The following is a 19826-nucleotide window of genomic DNA, read 5'->3' as shown; positions in this document are numbered from 1 at the left end:
TATAAAAAAAAAAGGAAAAAAAGAAAACAACTTGGAAGACAGAGAGGCAAAGGTCAAGAAAAGTTAAACCATTGAGATGAATAAACTGTATCTCAGAGTACAGCAACTATGAGAGCTTCAAGGTTCATCAATGGAAGCCTTCAGTTCCTCTACCAACACCAATGGCTAACCCTGATCAACTCTGGTTCCTCTTCCTTTCTTCTTCACCAAACCAAACCGGTAGGTTACCATTGAATGAACCTTGAAACCCTTATGGTTTTCCTGTGCTCTCTGAGCGTTTCTTGCAATTCATATAGATGAGAAAACTTTTTCTTGAACTTTCCATCTCCGTCTCAGAGTTGTTTCTTTCACTTATTGTGGAAGAGGGTGGTTTTTTTTTAATATCATATATATAACATAAGAGAGGATTTGTAATGTTTTACTTTGATATGATTTCTAAGCATAGATAAAGATGGCATTGTATTTTGGTTTCTATTGGGTTACTTATTTTTGATATTGTGAGAGATTTATAAATAGGATTGTAAAAGACAACATTTTTATCGCCATCAGATTACATAGATATATATGATTGGATTGTGTATCAGATCCCGTACTTATCCATATATATTTATATAGCCATATCATTGCTAATTAAATTTGATAAGCATTTTATTGCAACTAGAACTACTATATATATTTTTTGAGTCGAATTCTATTCTATGCTAAGGACAATTAGGCTGAGTCTCATCCGGTTATTTTCTAATTTTATTTTTATGGCTACATTCGTTCGGTTAATTTGAACTTACAAGAGTTAGTATTTTAATAGGTATAATTTTGTTTAGCCAAGAAAATTTTTGGGTCATGGACACTAGGAAAAAGTGTTTGATGGCCTTCTTTTGAGAACCCAAATTTATATTAAAACTTAAGATGGGTGAAAAAAGAATACAAGGGAAATGAAAATTATGATGTCTTTCATATAAAATTAAAAATTTGAAGGTATAAATATCTTCTTCTTAATTTTCTGACTTTTTTAATTCCTCACAATTTTATGTTAACAATATCACAAACTGAAATTCTCCTTACATTTTCATTTTTTTCTCTTTCTTCCTATTGGATTCTTAAATTCCAAACATAACCTAAGTAAACCTTTAATATCATTGCATATGTATGCAACAATAATGCAATCTAATTTTATTTTTTAATTCTTTCTAAAATGGTTAGAAATTCTGCTTTTAGAAAACTAATGGACTACACTATAAATATAATTTTTTTTCTTTTGAACTGAAATTAATTTAATAGAAAAATAAACTACATGCAAAAGACTGCCCAATTATAACGTTTTTTCCTAGCTATTTGCATCCGTAGGATTATTCTAACTTAATTAGTACCATATATATATATATATATATATATATATATATATATATTTTTTTTTTTCCCTTGACTTTGGCTTTCTCAACTTGGTTAAAATTATTAAGAACACCCCAAAAAAAAAAGAAAAAAAGAAAAAAAAAAGCCAGATACCACTAATATAATAGCAGTATGAATTAGGATTAGGAAATTAACAACAATATTAATAACAATGGTTTATTATGGTACTTAACATTAATAATAATAACAACAACGAAGTGTAACATGCATCTACATAATTTTCCACTGTAAAATTAAACTATATATAAAAGACTGAAAATTTGACGTTATTAGGAGGAATTAATTTTCAATATCCATTCTATTACAGAGGGGAAAAAAAAAAAAAAAAAAGGGAAAGAAATTCCTGGAGGAAGGAGAGTGAAGAATCAAGGGAAAAAAAAAAAAAAAAAATTTCCAGAAAAGTATTTCCTAAATATTCATCAATGGAAGCCACTATTGGGAACCAGAAGGGTTAATTTCCGATATTCCATTGATAAAACTCGGAAACTTTTAATCGTATCCAGAAAAGACTTCCTGATTATTCACCCTCCCTACCTCAGATGTTTCTTTCTGCGTATCCTTGTAATTAAGCTACTTTTGCGTGAGACTTTGTTTTTATAGAATTTTGTTTTTGGGTTGCTGGCCTAATAAGATTTTTATTCTCTTTACAATTTTATCTCTTCAATAACTCTTTGAAGTTACCAATGTATATATGTGGCCCAATTATTTAAAACTTTTCAATTTGATATGATATATTATAAATTATTAATCCAATGATTTTGAGTGATTGAATTTATTTGTCTTTAACTTTTTAAATTATAGATATTTTCGTTAAAGTTTCATTGATAATAAATAATAAGGTTTTAATAAGGATAATTTTAATTTAAAAAGCTGTTTTAATAGATAAAAATGTCGTTGTATTTTGGTTTTTACTAGGTCTATTTATCTACAATTTTAATATTGAAAAGAACTTATAAAATAATTGTGAAAGATATATCCATAATCATTACATCCGCAACATTTTGTAATTTGATAGCTCTGTATAAATGTCTCTTTTATATATATATATATATATGATTGTCTCTTATTCATATATATATAAATATATATAATCATATCATTGGTAATTAAAATTTGAAGGTATAGATATTTTCTTCTCAATTTTATGCCTTTTTTAATTCCTCACAATTGTATGTTAACAAATATTACAAACTGAAATTATCTCTACATTTTTTTCTCTGTCTTCCTAGTGGATACTTAAACTCCAAACGTAAACCTTTAATATCCTTGCATATGTATGCAACAATAAATGCAATCTAATTTTAATTCTTGCTAAAATGGTGAGAAATTCAGTTTTTAGAAAACTTATGGACTACATTATAAATATAATTATTTTCTTCTGAATTGAAATTAATTTAGTAAAAGACAAACTACATGCAAAAGACTGCCCAATTATACCTTTGTTTCCTAGCTACTTGCATCCGTAGGATTATTCTAACTTAATGAATACCATTAATTTTTTTTCCCCGACTTTGGCTTTCTCAACATATTTTTTTCACTCCTTGACTTTGGCTTTCTCAATTTGGTTAAAATTATGAAGAGCGCCCAATAAGAAAAGAATAAACAGATGCCACTAATATAATAGCATTATGCATTAGGATTAGAAACTTAAGGATATATGAATATTATTGTGGGCGATGTCAATCTATAATTGTGACAATAATAAGTGGATTTTTCTTTGTGTTTGTGTTTGCTTTAGAATTTGGTTAGTTCTCCTGTTCACTCTCTAATTTGGGACACCCAGTTTTTAAATTGATGTAGCAAAAAGTTGTAAACTAATTAAGCTTATCCTTTGAAAAATAAATTAAAATTCAATGGTCGACTCTGTTAACCAACTACCAACTTAGTATATTACATATTATTTTCCCACCAAAAAAAAAAAAAAAAAAAACCTTAATATACTACATATTACTTTTCAAACAAAGGTTTAAACAAAGAATATTAAAGAGATCAGTTATATATGATGAGAATGCACATCTTTATAATTATTTTCAAGTGGTGCAAATTTAACATCGAACACCTATAATTGTTCATACAACAATATAATGATATTAAAAAAAAAAAAATCAAAGAAAAAAGAAATTTCAAAGAAGGAGAAACATGAAAATAGAAAGGTAACAAGAGTACAGCAACCGACACAAGGGCTTCAAGATTCATCAATGGAAGCCCCTTCAGTTCCTTCATCAACACCACCACGGCTACATATCAACGGCTGTCCTGTTGTCAACTTTTTCTCTTTGTCGTCATCGTTAACCGAACCGAAGAGCTTGCATTGATGAACCTTGCAGTCCTTATGGGGTTTTGCTCTAGTTTACTCTGAGCCCTTTCTTTATAATATAATATAATAATAACAATATCAATAAGAGTGGTTTATTATAGCAATTAACATTAATAATAATAACAACAAAGTGTAACATGCATCCACATAATTTTCCTTTGTAAAACTAAACTATATATAAAATACTGAAAATTTGACATTATTAGGAGGAATTAATTTTCAATATTCATTCGGGAAAAAAAAAAAAAAGAGAGAGAGAGAGAGAGAGAAAGAAAGAAATTCCTGAAAGAAGGAGAGGGAAGAATCAAGAAAAAAAAGAAAATCCCAGAAAAATATTTCCTAAAGATTCATCAATGGAAGCTATTATTTTGAATCATAATTCTTAATTTCCAATATTCCACTGATAAAACTGGGAAACTTTTAATCATATCCAGAAAATACTTCCTGATTATTCCCTTTCCCTCCCTCAGATGTTTCTTTCTGTGTATCTTTGTAATTAAGCTACTTTTGCGTGAGACTGTGTTTTTATAGATTTTTTTTTTTTTTGGGGGTTGATTGCATAACAAGATTTCTACTCCTAATTTTTACAATTTTATCTCTTCAATAACTCTTAAGTTACTAATGTGTATATGTGGACACAATTATTTAAAACTCTTAAATTTGATATGATATATTACAACTTATTAATCCAATAATTTTAAATGATTTGATCCATATATCTTTAATATTCTAAATTAAAAATATTCTCATTAAAGTTTCATACACAATAAACTTTCAATAAAAATATACTCAACTTAAAAAGTTATTTCAATAAGGATATTTTTTAATTTAAAAAATTAAAAATATGAAAGCCTAATTATTTAAAACTCTTAAATTTGATAGTAATATATTATTTATCAAATCCAGTAACTTTTTAAATGATTGGTCCTTTCTATTCTTATCTTTTTAAATTAAAAAATATCTCTTTATATATCACTTGAATGCCAATAGTGTACTATCCTACCATTGACCATTGACCTTGACCAAGACCATTGTCACCACCAATCACCGTCAAGGTGAATATCGTTACGGTTGTTTGTATAATTGTCGTACGTTTTGACTTCGATATGAAAATTTGCTTTCACTCGAGTAGCCACCACCTACATGAAGATTAATATTTATTTCTTGGAGGTTTCAAGTTTGCGAAGAGTCTCAATAACTCAATAATTTTGAGTTTTACATGTCTCATATACATATATATATATATATATATATACACACAAAAAATTCGATGTGTATTATATTTGCATAAATATAATTTTTATCGTCGGATGATGAACAATAGACAATTACTAAAAATATTATGTATACATGTAGCTATCTCCTTGCCCTATTATTTAACCAGTTAGGATTTAGTTAGCAATTTATTGGCTTTTGGTACACCCTATTGCTCTATATATATATATATAATATACATTTAACTATAACCTCACCATATTGTGTAACCAATTTGAATTTAGTTAGTAATCTATTGGCTTTTAATACACCCTATTACTAATTTGCTATATATATATATATATATATTATATACACGTGCATTTATAATTCTAAAGTTGCATATGCTAATTAAAGTACAATGAGTTCCAAGAATTATCAAAAGAAATTAATTAATAATCTTCTTAAAAGTTTTCTCTAAAAAAAAAAAAATCTTCTTAAAATTTCTTACTTAACAATGTTTACGGCAGGAAAACAAAATAAAAATCCTTCTTATCTTTAATTAAAACCCCAATTTTTTTTCCTCTTCTAATTTTGTTATTTTTATCATATCATAATTGCAAATTTGCGATGCAAATTTTACATAAATATGGTAAGATTATGAATCTGTGGTATATGAGACTGCTCAAGACCAAACACGTATAACTGGGACTTTTAAGAACTAACCAAAAAAAAAAAAAAAAGTTTAAAACTTATATAAAAATACTAATACATAGATTAATTATTAAATCAAAACCAAATTGAATTGTTGTCTCTTCAAAAAATTAAAAAAACGAAACTAGTTGGAAGACTGAAGCAAAGGTCAAGAAAAGTTAAACCATGCATGCATGGAGACGAAGAAACTCTAACGCTTAGAACACAGCAACAACGAGGGCTTCAAGGTTTATTAATGGAAGCCTTTCAGTTCCTCCATCAAAACCAAATGACTGATCCTGTGTAACATCCTGTTCCGAAATACATCAAAATTTCTAAAATTTGACCAAAATTGACCGGATTTGACCGTCGTTGGCCTAGAAGGGATCAAATATTGACTTTTTGCTCCTTATGGAATTTCACATTGATCGAGGTACCGTTAAAAAGTACACATTGTCACGAGTTTATAGACTAGTAGCACGTTGAAAAAAGAGCTATAGATTGAAAGTTATGAGCAAAATAAGTTGAGGTTAAAATTGTCCAAGGGGTGTCGGAGTTGACTTTTTGTTCATGCAAAGTTGAGTTTTGACTCATACATGGTTGTGAAGTACTCGTCGATACAAGTTCATAGACTAGTGGTACATTCGATTTAGACATGTGGTTTGAAAGTTATGGACATACAAATTTTTCCGAATACCATAATATTTTAATATATTTTGACTTGAGTGAACAGTATATGCCACATGTTATATTTTCAGCCAATCCTGTGAGTGAATAGTGTCACCCATGGGTGGCTTTTATTTTGGCCAAAACACGTGAGCTGGGGGGAAGAGAGAGAAAGAGGGGAGGAGAGAGAGAGAGGGGGAGAGAAGCCACCACCATCGGCCACCACTGTTGACCGCCGTCCGATCACTTTTAAGGCACATGCACCACCCTAGCTTGAAGCCCATCTAAAAACCGGCCGACCAGCCAAAAATCATGGCTATATCGCCGGCGACGCACCCGGATCGAGGCATTTTTCAGCGAGTGGTTGATTTCCTTCTCTTGCCGATATCTCCCAAACCAGACCTCCGTTTGCCTCACCACCGGTTCCGTTGAGTTACCCATCACCAGATCTACCACTTCACCAAGTTTCACGGTCAGTGGACACCAGACGAGCCGCCGAAGATGGCAAATTCCGGTGATCACAGCGGCTCACCGGAAAACCCAATTCCAGTGAGTTTCCGATCACCCCACCCATCCTTTCCCATTGATTCCGACCCCTGAACTCAAATCCGGTGTCCACTTTCCTCAATTCTTAACGGATTGTGAGAATCGAGGGTCTAAAATCCGAAAGCTTTCTGGCGAGATTCTGGCGAGATTCTGGCCACCTTGGGTCCGATCTCCAGAAAGTAAGACCAGATTCGTAATCCTCGTTTTACAAGCTTCGATTCGGTATATTATTCGTAAATTTTGGTTGTCATTTGTGTTAGCCCCCGGATACCGGGTATTATTTATCCGAATAAAATATTAATTTATTTGATCCTGTGTAATATTGTTGTTCTAGGAGCACGTGTGCATCGTGGAATTGATCCCATGGAGGATCTTGGGTTAATTGCATGCTTGAGGTGAGTAATCCACCTTCAAAACTATTTTGGGGACTATTAAAAATATATATATTTTGTGTTAATTGGTTATTTGAAGAATATATTTTATGTGTTGAATATTTAGTAAATTTATATTTGGAATCTTGATGCCAAAATTGAATGAATTATAATTATTTGTGCATCAAAAAATATTTTGATTTCAAGAATTTTATGAATATGGAATTTTATTAATAATTGTTAAATTTTATTATTGGAATATTGTGTAATTAGAAAATTTTCGTGTGAATTTTAAGATATGTTTAATATTTGACGGAATTTCCATTTAATTTTACAATGCCAATTTATAATGGTTTTAATATATGTGTTGTTGCGAAAAATGTATTTGGAATTTTAAAGGAATTATAGTTTAAGGTTTTTAATTAATTATTGTTGAGTTTGATGTTGATTTTATAATGCATAACAAATGCGTTTACATTATTTTGAGAATATATGAATTTCATGTGGTTTTAATAATATTTTTGGCATAATTTGATTTTAAAGATTTCAAGAAAAATATTTATTTAAGTTATGGTGCTCTCAAAATATATATTTATGCACTTGAAATATTATCTAGTTGATTTTATGATATAAGAAAAATTATATATTATCGATGGATTTATGCCGGTGATATTAAAGAAAAATGTGGGAATATGAATTTGAAAAGTGATATAATTCTCACGGTGAATTTGGAAAAAATTGTTATTTTTAAAAATAATATGGTTATTTGTTTAGACGCACTCATACTGTATGGTGTTCTGTACTGTATATGTGGATGAGCGCACAAGTTATAACGTCTCCCAAGAATTGCCATCGAACCGATAGCAGGCAAGTTTGATATTGACCATAAGCCGCCCCCTCCATGGCCAGGTTGACGGTTTAAGTAGCAGAGCTGTCGGGACACCGAAGCGACCGTATGCAAGTTTCTCTCTTTAACCTCCCGCCGGACGGTGCTCAGGACGCTGGGTATCATAAGGCATCACTGGTATATAGTGTGGTGCATCAAGTATTATTTTTCATATATAAATTTCAAATCCTAAAGTTTTAAAGCAGCATTTAAATTAAATGTATTTAATTTGTTTTATCACCTATTTCCAATTAGTATTTTCTAAAATGTAATTATTCATATTTTATGTCATTTATTTTAAATTAATGCTTTTAAAATGCATCTTGCCACAAAAATATTATATAGATTGGTTGAATATTTCAAAATGAATATTATAGTAATTTTCTACCACTTATTTTACACGATTGTAATCAAATTTTATAAATTATATATTGAATTTTACTTTTATGTTAGATTTTTTTAATGTAAGTATTCTAAATTTATTTTATTATATTTTATTCGTATTTAGACTATTTAAATTTTTATTAAATTAATTATTTCTTGATTTTTAAGGCATAAAATATTGGGTTTTACAAAAATATTTTAAAAGGGGAACCTTTCCAACGGAGTGAATGGTGAGGATTTTGAGAGAAAATATTATTTGCGATTAATTATTAATTAATTATTTATTTATTATTAATTAGTCAAATGTACTCTAATTATTATTACTATTATAATTGTATAATAGATTGGGTTACTCATTGAGATGATTAGTATCTCATATTTTTAAATTCTGTTTCCCTAGGCCCAGGTTGGGAGACGTTGATCGTCCGGGACGAGTCCAACGTCTCAGTTCATTGCCGAAAGTCCAAGAGAAGCATTTCCTCCCTTTTTTCTCTCCATCTTGTATTGCTTCTTTATATGACATTGTATTAATTTCATATTTATTTGCATAATGCTCTGTATACGGATTGGACAGATGTTTGTTTAATTGCTTACTGATTCCCTGTTATTATTTTGGAGTGCTGTAAATTTATGGAAACAAATTGTAGTAAGGTGGAAGAAATAAAGGGATGTTTCTAGAAGTGTTTTTCGTGCAGGAAAATTTTGTGGTAAGTCCAATTCTTAGGGGAAGTTCTGCCAGATTTTTTATTGGAAGGTCCAGTAGGATTTACCAGGAATCAGGGCTTGTCTAGGATTCTGGTGAGGAATTTGAGACGGACCCTGACATCCTGACCAACTCTGGTTCTTCCTCCTTTCTTCTTCACCAAACCAATCAAACTGGTAGGTTTCCATTGAATGAACCTTGAAATCCTCATGGCATGTTTGGATAGAGGTAAAGTTAGTAGAAATCTAATTCATTTAAGGTGGAAAAATGTGGGTTCAGAAAATTAGATTCCTACTAATGTAGGAAAATATGTGGGAAAATTGTTTCCACATATATAGGCGTCATTTTGTGAATTCCAGATAAATTAATTTTGAAATTTTTTTAAAATACATATTTATCCTTTATTTATTATATAATTTTAAATTTAATTACTTATAAATCCCAATTTTCCTATTATTTACCAAACAAACCAAAAGAAAAATTAATTCTCAAAAAACTGAATCCCAGAAAACTAAATCCCGAAAATTATTTTCCCTTTCAACTTCGACACTTCCCAAGTAGGCCCTTATGATTTTTTTATGCTCTTTGAGCATTTCTTGAAATTAATATGGATAAAAGCCTTTTCTTGATCTTTTCTTCTCCATCTCAAGGGTAGTTTCTTTTCATGGCATAACATTATATATATATATATATATATATATATATATATATATATATATATATTTATTATATATATATATATAAGAGAGAGAGAGAGAGAGAGAGAGAGAGAATTTCCAATATGATTTACGTTGATATGATTTTTTTTTTTTTAACTTTCTATATTTATTTATTTGGACAATATTTTTCATAAGTATATATAGGATTATTATCTGTGTGATGGGAGAGAGCACATTATTATTTCCAAATTGAACCAACTTTTACAAAGAAAAAAATAAAATTAAAAATTAAAAACCTACTTCAATAAAGGAAAAGCAAAGAAATCAAGAAACGTATAAGCAACCCAGAAAGCCCTTCAATTCCTCCACCAGCAACGTTAAGAATTAAAACTGTATTTGATAGAGATCGATCGAAATAAATCAAGAAAACCCACCCAGAAAAGGAGATTCATCAATTAATGGTCCCCATTATATCAATTAATTAATTAATGATAGTATTCACTCTGCAAGCTCCCTCAGATTTTTCTTTCTCATCTGTCTAAAGTAAGCTAACTATCTGGCTGCTTAATTTGCATGGGATTATGTTTTTTTATGTAGTTATTTTCTAAAACAATTTATCTCGTCAGTGACCCTTTAGTTTACCATTAGATATCTCAATAATACTATAGTGACCAATTATATTATTTACCAAATAATGAGGTAAATGTTGCATCAATATTTAATTGACTTTTTATTATTATTATTATTATTTCAGGTAATGTTAATTAATAGTATCGAGCTTTTCAGGAAAAAAAATGTTTAATGGATATAAAGAAAATCAAGTCCTAAAGTGTTATTAATTAATTAATTAAATAAATTATTAATATAATTGAATCTTTAAAAGGATAAATATAATTATATATATTTTTTAAAAAATGTAACTAAATTTAAATCAATAAAAAATCACACTAACCACATGCTAAAACAAATATTTGGTAGGCAATTTCGATACTACTAGTATTATTATTTTTTGTTAATTTATGTTTAAGTACATATTGACACATTATATTGCTTCCATTCCATTTGTTAAAAGCTAAACTAAAATATAAAATTATAACTCCTAGTCTCTCGGTACTATTCCAGCACTTCATGCAAATTCTGTTTGAGCCCAAGTAATTTTGAGTACTCTTCAAAACTAATTAATTGAATTAGTCAACGTCTAATAAAGGCTATAAAGGCTTTTATTTTTATTTTTAGTGTTTTCTATTATTTTGATAACTTAGGTATTGTTTGGTAGAGAGGAAGGATCAATGAAACTTCTATATAATGTTTGGTAGAGCAAGAATGAAAGAGCCAATGGACACCTAATATTCCTAACCTATATATTCCAAAATATTCCTAACCCTCCCAAAATTAGATGAACCTTCCAAAAGTAGTGAAAATATTACTATAAAACATTTGCTAAATTTATTGGTTAAAATAATGCTACAAATTTTAAATTTTATCTTTCCGAGCTTCCCTTTTTCATCCTATATATAATATAACCGAACAAAATGAAACATACAATGTTTTATTCCTTTTCCATTCACAAACAAAATAAATAAAAGAAATATTTTTTTTTCTTCCCATCATATACCAAACAATATATAATGGAATACTGAAAATTTTTTGTTTCATTCCTTCTTAATACTTTTCATTTTGCCTACTTTATAAATCATTCCTTCTTACTAAGAATTAGTAAAAAAAAATCCTTTATTTCATTTTCATTTTTTCCCCTTAATATATATATATATATATATATATATATATATATGTACTACATAGAGGTGAAACGATTCCAATTTAAAATTATTGTCTAAAACACCGGACTGCTTCAATAGGGCCATTTTTCAACTTTTGAGCGCATACAGATTTATTGTTCTGCGTGTGAATTAATTATGCATACAAGTGAGAAAGGAATTAGTAAGTTTGAATTTATGCACCACATTACATAACCATACATCATGCATGAGCATTGACCAGACCACCCATACTGTCACCATCATGTGAGGTTACGGTTGCTTGTACATTTGTCGTTTTGACTTCCATTTATTTAGTTTTTCTAATAATTAATGAGAGATCCATTTATGCGTAGCTAATTAATTAATAGACAAGGATCAAAATGTATGTAAATATGAAAAAATATATATGCTTCCCCGAATAGCCACAAACCCACAAGAAGATTAATCCTAGAAGTTAATTCAGGGTGGGGGAGATAAGTTGACTTTCCATAATTTAATAATTTTGTGTTTTATATTATATGAAAATTGGATATGTTTTGCCCCTTTTTTTTATCCACATTTCTTTTTGACTTTTGTTAACAGGTATTAGAATCACATATAATTTTAAAGCAGTTAATATTTTTTATTTATTTTATTTTATTTCTTTATTAATTAAGGGTGATATTATACTAACGATGGACAAAAAACAAAAACATGAAAAAAGTAACAGAAAATCAAAATCAATTTACTCTCTCACTTTGTATGTATATATGTATGCACACGCATGTAAGTTGTAACTATGACCTCATCTGTTATTTACCAAATATGGAGTAATTTATTGGCTTTTAAGTATTAATTAATTAAATATTTTTTAAAAAACTATTAATTAAGTACCGCAAATGAATTTACCCTGAAAATAGATTTCCTTATCAAGTAAAAAGTATGCAATAGCCCTACATATAAGCATGATATGTGTCACTGCAGTAATAATAAAAAAATATATATATAGGGTTTCTTGCACATATACTTCTGAATTTTCAAGTGATTTATAATTGGCTGTTTTATACTTCGTGTTCACCATTTATACTTTTGTAACTATTAAAACCTTTGTAGCAACGATCCGTCTGTTCATTTTGCTCTGTTAATGGCACGTGAAGTGTACATGATTTTTTTTTATTTAAAGGATAGAATGGGTATTTTAACATAAAAATAAAAAATAAAAATAAAAAAATAAAAAATCATGTTCTTCTTTGAAATAATTGGCATGTCTCACAAGAACAGAGCAACATTTTGAGCATCAAAGAAATAAAGCAACTGAAGCAGAAACTATGAATCTGGATCAAAACAATCCCTAACAACTAGTATTACATAACCATCATTAGATATTGGAACCCTTAAGAAATAAGAATTGTATATGCATTATCATCATGGAAGAGAAAATATATATTATGGAGTTTGACTCATGTATTAAAGAATTATACAAAAAAAAATTTAGCCCAAAGAAGTTTATGTTGTAGTTTGTATTAAAGTATTATACACACAAACGTCATCTGTGAACCCATTGATTTCGCTCCCTCTAATCTTTCATCACCAGTGAGTTAATTAAAGCCAATATCAAACTCACCATAGTAATGAAATCTGAATTTTATAGAAAATTGATGCATCCCTAAAAAATATAATTTAAAAATCTTTGCATTACTTGAAATCCTATCTATCTTAGGTATTGTATCAGATACCAACCATGCATTATTATAGTTTTTATTTAATATTTATCAATATAATATTATATATATACAGATATACACGTATAATACATTTAACTAATAATAAATTTTTTTAATTATATGTCTGTTAATTTTTGTTCTAATTAGACATATTGAGCTGCGATTTTAGTTTTTTGTTTTAGCACACACCTTTTTTGTTAATTTTTTTTTATCTAGTTTTCAGTTGTTTTACGGTTTAAATATTAAGAAACCACAATATTAATTTTCTTACTTCGCCTCAAGAAGTTTGCTTATTTTGCTTTTTTTTTTTAAAATTAATTTGTGTATATAAAGCATTAAAAATCGTATTTTTTTTCCCCAAAAAAAATTATAGAAAAACAAAACTGAGTTATATTTTAATTTAGTAAATACCGTAATTATTTTTTGCTAATTGTAGTAAATACTCTATCAGTTAGACTACCAGACCAAAAAACACAGTCAAGTGTTAGTATATAATGCATGATTTTGTAAAAATTTCACGAGATCTAAATCTAGTAGTGCCCGCGGAAAAATTTTCTGGGTCTGTCACTGAGTATATGCCATTGCTTATGTATGTAAATTATATTATACAATCAAAAATTTATTTTTAATTCTTTCTAAAATTTGCCAAATTCTATTTTTAGAAAACTTATGGACTTTTCCAGAAATATAATTATATTCTTTAATTTGAAATGAAATTAATTTAATAGACATATAAAGTAGTTGCAAAAGGCTGCCCAATTATTACATTGTTTCCAACTTGCATCCATGGGATATTCTAATTTAATTAATTCCTTTCTTCTAATTAATCCTTTTGACTTTGGCATTCTCAACTTGGTCAAAATTAATCAGAACACAAAAAAGAATAAAAGAAAAAAAAATACAACTTAAATTAGGATTAGGAGATCAAGGATATTAATATTATTGGGGAGGATATCAATCTGGGATTGTGACAATTTGTTAGTTATTTGTGTGCGTCGGCATGATAGATGTTTCCTTGTGGTTGGTTTTGCTTTAGATTTTGGTTAGTTATCAATCCGAAACACCCCAATTTCTTCATTAAAATTTGATATTAATTAAGATTATCCTTTATTATTATTGTTATTATTATTATTTTTAATAATTTAACAATGGCGTAGTGAATATTTTTATCATTGAACTGTCTTTTACAGTGACCATTCAGCTGTCTTTGTTAACCAGCTATTTATAATTTTAATATTCCTTTTTAACAAGGGTTAAGAAAGATAATGAAAAAAAAAGGCATAATTAAGTGTCTATAAAACTTCATGATTTTCGTTGACATTTGATTCCCACGTTCAAAGATTTTTCTGGTTTCGTTAAGCCAATGGTAATCTTGTTCTTTAAATGATGGTTATGTACGGAGGTCAAATCAATGCAATCCAATTGATTTACTAAAGTGTATATATATATATATATATAAATATATATTTAAATCAGTCAACAATTGTAAATTTAGTTTCAGCAAAAAAAAAAAAAAAAGTAAATTTAGAATAATATGTAATCAAATGGCAGCGAACATAGGTTATTGCCTATTTACTAATCTAATTTAATTAACAAATTAAGCCTCTTATCATTTTCCAACAACCCCTTAGATGGTAAAACCACTATCAGTACTCCTTTAGATTCAGGGCTTAAATAAAAAATCCCCTTCCCTCAAAGTTATAATAATAATAAATAAAAAAAACTTTTATATATATATCATTGTTTAGTGCATTGAAGCTTGAAAGAATCTTTTTACCCTCCACCCAAAAAACAGTTTGAAAGAATCTGACATATTCTAATAAAACGGCTAACATATTTTGCAAGTTATATAATACAGGTTATTAATTAAAGCTACCTAGATTCTCGGTCAATTTAGCAAACGGCCGAATGCGATTTTGCAGTAAATAATAATAATCAATAATTAATATAGACATAAAATTTATTGTGGGTGGTTTAAGAGACAAATATTTAAGTGCTATCTCCACTTGTCAAAATTAATTGCGTACATACTATGGTTATTTTTTTTATTTTTGGTCAACAATACTTTGCTCATTTCGAAAAATATTATATAAATGTTAAGTTTAGAACACCAATCTTCTATGATATATATATATATATATTTTGGTAAAACGATCTTCTATAATATAAAGCACTGATATAAACTATAAAGAAACATATAATATACACATGTTTTTAATTAAACCGCCTTTTACAATTTCTTTTTTTGGGGATAAAAAGCTCCTTTTTAAACATTTGACAAATTAATTAAACACTAATGGAGATGCTTTTGTACATTTTGAAATGATATTTCAATTAGAGAATCATTAAAATATAGAACATTATTGATATTTTTTTTAAAAATAATTTTCAAAAATCAAATTAGAGACTGGGCATTCTAGTACAAATTATACATCATGTTGTACCGAGAGTTTTTATTTTAGTTCATTTTTGTTTGTAAAATTAAAAACTTATCTATTGATTTCATGAGAAAAGATAACCAATAATCTACCATATAAAAAGTAAAGAAGATAATTTGAGCAAAAAAGGAAAAAAAAAAAAAACAAAAAACAAAAAAAAAATAGAGGAGATTAAATCTGTAGAGAATGTGACAAGTGTAAACACCGAAGAGATAATGTTGTGATATTTATTTTTATTAACACCGCAGGAATTTCAAAGGCTTTACAATTCTTTGAATCTGAATCTGGTCTCTTTCAAGAACCCCCAGAATCAATACAAACTCGTGATAGGGAAAGCTTTTTTCTATTCCTTTAATTTTCTTTCGTTGGAATATCCACATCAAAGAAAAAGTCTTAACATTTTCGCAGAAATTTTAATTTTATCAGTCTTTTTCTTCATATATTAATATATACATATTAATTAATTCATGGAAATGCAAGCATATGCATGCGGCATGCCACCTCATCTCTCTCTTTTTCACACCATTTTTCTTATTATTATTATTATGCTTTATTTTTCAAAAAATAAAAAGTACATTTAAACAACAAATTAATTGAGGTTGGTCGGTGAAAATGTGGAAATTAAGGGCTGGTTCTGAATAAAAATAGGGCGCAATTAGGTCTTAAATTAGAAAATCAGAAGCAATTATTTTAACAAAATTCTTCCATGGTAATCAATACAATAATTTTTACTATTATTTCAAAATATTGTTTCCACAACATGACAGTTCCTTTTTCTTAGGTAGGTAGTTTTTTTTTCTAAGGGAGAAGCCTCCTTTAGAAAATTATATAGAATAATTAAACAAAAAGATAAACAAATTATTGAGTTAAGACTAATTATAGTCAAGCAATAAAAAGGCTAAATATAATCATTTAATTCAATAATTTTTTTAAACACCTTGTTAATTTATGAATCAATTTGTTAATATTCAATATTAAATTAGATGATCAGATTAATATTAATGTTAATAATAAATTATTTTTGGAATGTAGTCAAAAATAATATTTTTAACTCTTTTTTCTCTCAGGTTGAAGGTTCAAATAAGGACCAAAAAAAGTTAGATATATAGGGAAAAAAAAAAATTCTACTATATAATAAATGCTTCCAATATTGTACCAATCATAACAATTGATTGGTGGATTTAAAATACAAATGACATTTTGAGTTTCTCTTTATAAAAAGAAACCTTTTTTTTTTTCTGAATTTTGTGGAAATATTTAGTTTATTTTACCTTTTTCCTTTTTGAAAAAGTAGTGTGTGGATTGCGTGAAGTCACGTGACTATGTGATTCTGAGTAATCTTTTCTTACTAGTAAGAAAAGACAAATAGATTCTAGCATATATACCTGTGAAAAAAATTGAATTTTCAGTGAAAAAAATAATATATTGAGTTTTTAAAGGAATAAATTAAGAACAGAAACCGAGTAGAATTAGAATGAACTTCAAACCATATCAAAATTGAAGGGTAAAGTCCTAATTAGTTCGTCCATATAATAAAGTAGACTTTAAGTTGTATCCTAATTATTTGAATGAACAATTTGAAAATTGTAAAAATTTATCATATCACAATATCCTAAATGGTAAAAAATATATTATTTTTTTTATATATATTGGAAATATACAGATATTTAGGAATTAAATATATGCAATTAATCGTTTTATGCAGACTCAATTTCTTAAACATGTTTCTATAAAAGAGAAAAATAAAAATTCAAACATGCATTTGTAAATTCATCTTAATTAAAAAAAATTCCTCATACAAATATTATGCAAATACTATAATAAGAAAATATGATCAAATATTAATATTTTTAATATTTATTGATATCTTTATCTCTTATTTTTTAACCCAAATAAATTAATATCGCAATTAAAGTAGATCGTTTATTTTTTTAAATTTTTTATTAATTATAGGTATTAATTACGTGTAAAAGTTTAATAATATTAAACTTAAACATTCTAAAACTATTATATATATTTTAAAAATTTCTCATAAGTACAATAAAAATTTAAATTTCATTTATGGAAATTAAAGAAAAAAAAAATGATAAAAGGCAAAAAAAATCTGAATCTTTCAAGTATATTCAAAACAGAGCTGGCACATTATTATAGTTGGAATCGTTTAACGATAAAATTAAAAAATAAGAAAATAAAAAAATAACGAAAAGTCAAAAAGTCAAGAACCTCCCTACTCTTTCTTTTTCCTCCTATATATATATATATAGACATAGCTCGATGACGCACTCACTCTCTGCTATTCTCTCTCTCTCTCCCTCATATTTTTCAAACTTTCTCTCTTTCTCCGAAGCTTCAACAATGGCGTTGGAGTGCTCGGCTTCCCAACTGGCCGGACTGTTAGGTCCGAACTCCACCGAAGCGGCGAACTTCATCTGCAACCAATTCGACACCGTTGCGTCCAAATTCTCCGACACCGCTTACGCCGTCGATAGCACATACCTCCTCTTCTCCGCCTACTTGGTCTTCTCCATGCAATTAGGGTTCGCCATGCTCTGTGCCGGTTCCGTGCGCGCCAAGAACACCATGAACATCATGCTAACCAACGTCCTCGACGCCGCCACCGGTGGACTCTTCTACTACCTCTTCGGCTTCGCCTTCGCCTTCGGAGCTCCCTCTAATGGCTTCATCGGCCGCCATTTCTTCGGTCTCAGAGACGTTCCAACGTCTACTTACGACTACAGCTATTTCCTCTACCAGTGGGCTTTCGCTATCGCCGCCGCCGGAATCACCAGCGGTTCGATCGCCGAGCGGACTCAGTTCGTCGCGTACTTAATCTATTCATCTTTCTTGACCGGGTTTGTTTACCCGGTTGTGTCTCACTGGTTCTGGTCCGGTGACGGCTGGGCCAGCGCGACGAATTCGGATCTTTTGTTCGGATCCGGTGTTATAGATTTCGCCGGGTCGGGTGTGGTCCACATGGTAGGTGGCATTGCTGGACTTTGGGGCGCTCTCATTGAAGGTCCGAGAATCGGCCGGTTCGACCACTCCGGTCGGTCCATTGCTCTTCGCGGACACAGTGCCACCCTCGTCGTCCTCGGAACTTTCTTGCTCTGGTTCGGGTGGTACGGGTTCAACCCGGGTTCGTTTACCAAGATCCTCAGTCCATACGAATCCGGCAACTACTACGGTCAGTGGAGCGCCGTCGGTCGGACCGCCGTTACGACGACGATCGCCGGATGCACTGCGGCGTTAACGACGCTCTTCGGGAAGAGAATCCTCTCCGGCCACTGGAACGCCACCGACGTCTGCAACGGCTTGCTCGGAGGTTTTGCAGCCATAACCTCCGGTTGCTCCGTTGTCGAGCCTTGGGCTGCCGTGATTTGCGGGTTCGTCGCCGCCGTGGTTTTGATCTCGTGCAACAAGCTGGCCGAGAAAGTCAAGTTCGACGATCCACTGGAGGCGGCTCAGCTCCACGGCGGGTGCGGCGCGTGGGGGATAATTTTCACGGCCTTGTTCGCCACCGAGAAGTACGTGAACGAGGTTTACCCTGGTAAACCGGGCCGGCCACATGGGTTGTTCATGGGTGGCGGAGGGAAATTATTGGCCGCTCATCTGATCCAGATCTTGGTGATTATCGGGTGGGTCAGTGCCACCATGGGTCCGCTTTTCTTCATCCTTCATAAACTCAAGCTCTTGAGGATCTCCGCTGAAGATGAAATGGCGGGTATGGATCTGACCCGACATGGTGGGTTTGCCTACGCATATGATGATGATGAATCTCACAAGCATGCTTTTCAACTAAAGAAAATTGAACCAAATCACACCACTCCTCCTTCAGTTTAGTATTTTTAGTAGTTTTTAGTATTTTTATTTTTGATTATAAATAATAATTTATTTATATGATATTTTCCACATTTTCTTGTAATATAATTTTATATATATATATATAGAGATTTTTTTTCTTTTAGTAGGGGGGATATGGTTATGATAAATCAATCTATGGACTAGATTCCCTTGTTTCATTGTTTACATATATTTGAAGTTGAAAAATATTAGAATGTGATATTTGATTGGTTTTTGGTGGTGGGTAATAGTCCAG

At 29.8% G+C, this 19826-nt stretch overlaps 1 protein-coding gene across 1 annotated transcript; it reads left to right on the top strand.

The window, feature by feature from the left end:
• The first annotated feature begins 17897 nt into the window (after positions 1–17897).
• On the top strand, positions 17898–19694 carry LOC107422737 (ammonium transporter 1 member 1). The gene has a single exon (XM_016032237.4). The coding sequence runs from the start codon at positions 18005–18007 to the stop codon at positions 19568–19570; it is 1566 nt and encodes a 521-aa protein (XP_015887723.2). The 5' UTR covers positions 17898–18004; the 3' UTR covers positions 19571–19694.
• The last annotated feature ends 132 nt before the right edge of the window (positions 19695–19826 follow it).

Source organism: Ziziphus jujuba, chromosome 3, assembly GCF_031755915.1.
Source record: "Ziziphus jujuba cultivar Dongzao chromosome 3, ASM3175591v1".
Classification (NCBI taxonomy): domain Eukaryota; kingdom Viridiplantae; phylum Streptophyta; class Magnoliopsida; order Rosales; family Rhamnaceae; genus Ziziphus; species Ziziphus jujuba.
Note: the sequence above shows the minus strand (reverse complement) of the source record. Positions and strands in the feature narration are given on the sequence as shown.

Excerpts from the sequence above, each read along its gene's own strand:
- LOC107422737 (XM_016032237.4), top strand. The coding sequence starts at position 18,005 with ATGACGCACTCACTCTCTGCTATTCTCTCTCTCTCTCCCTCATATTTT.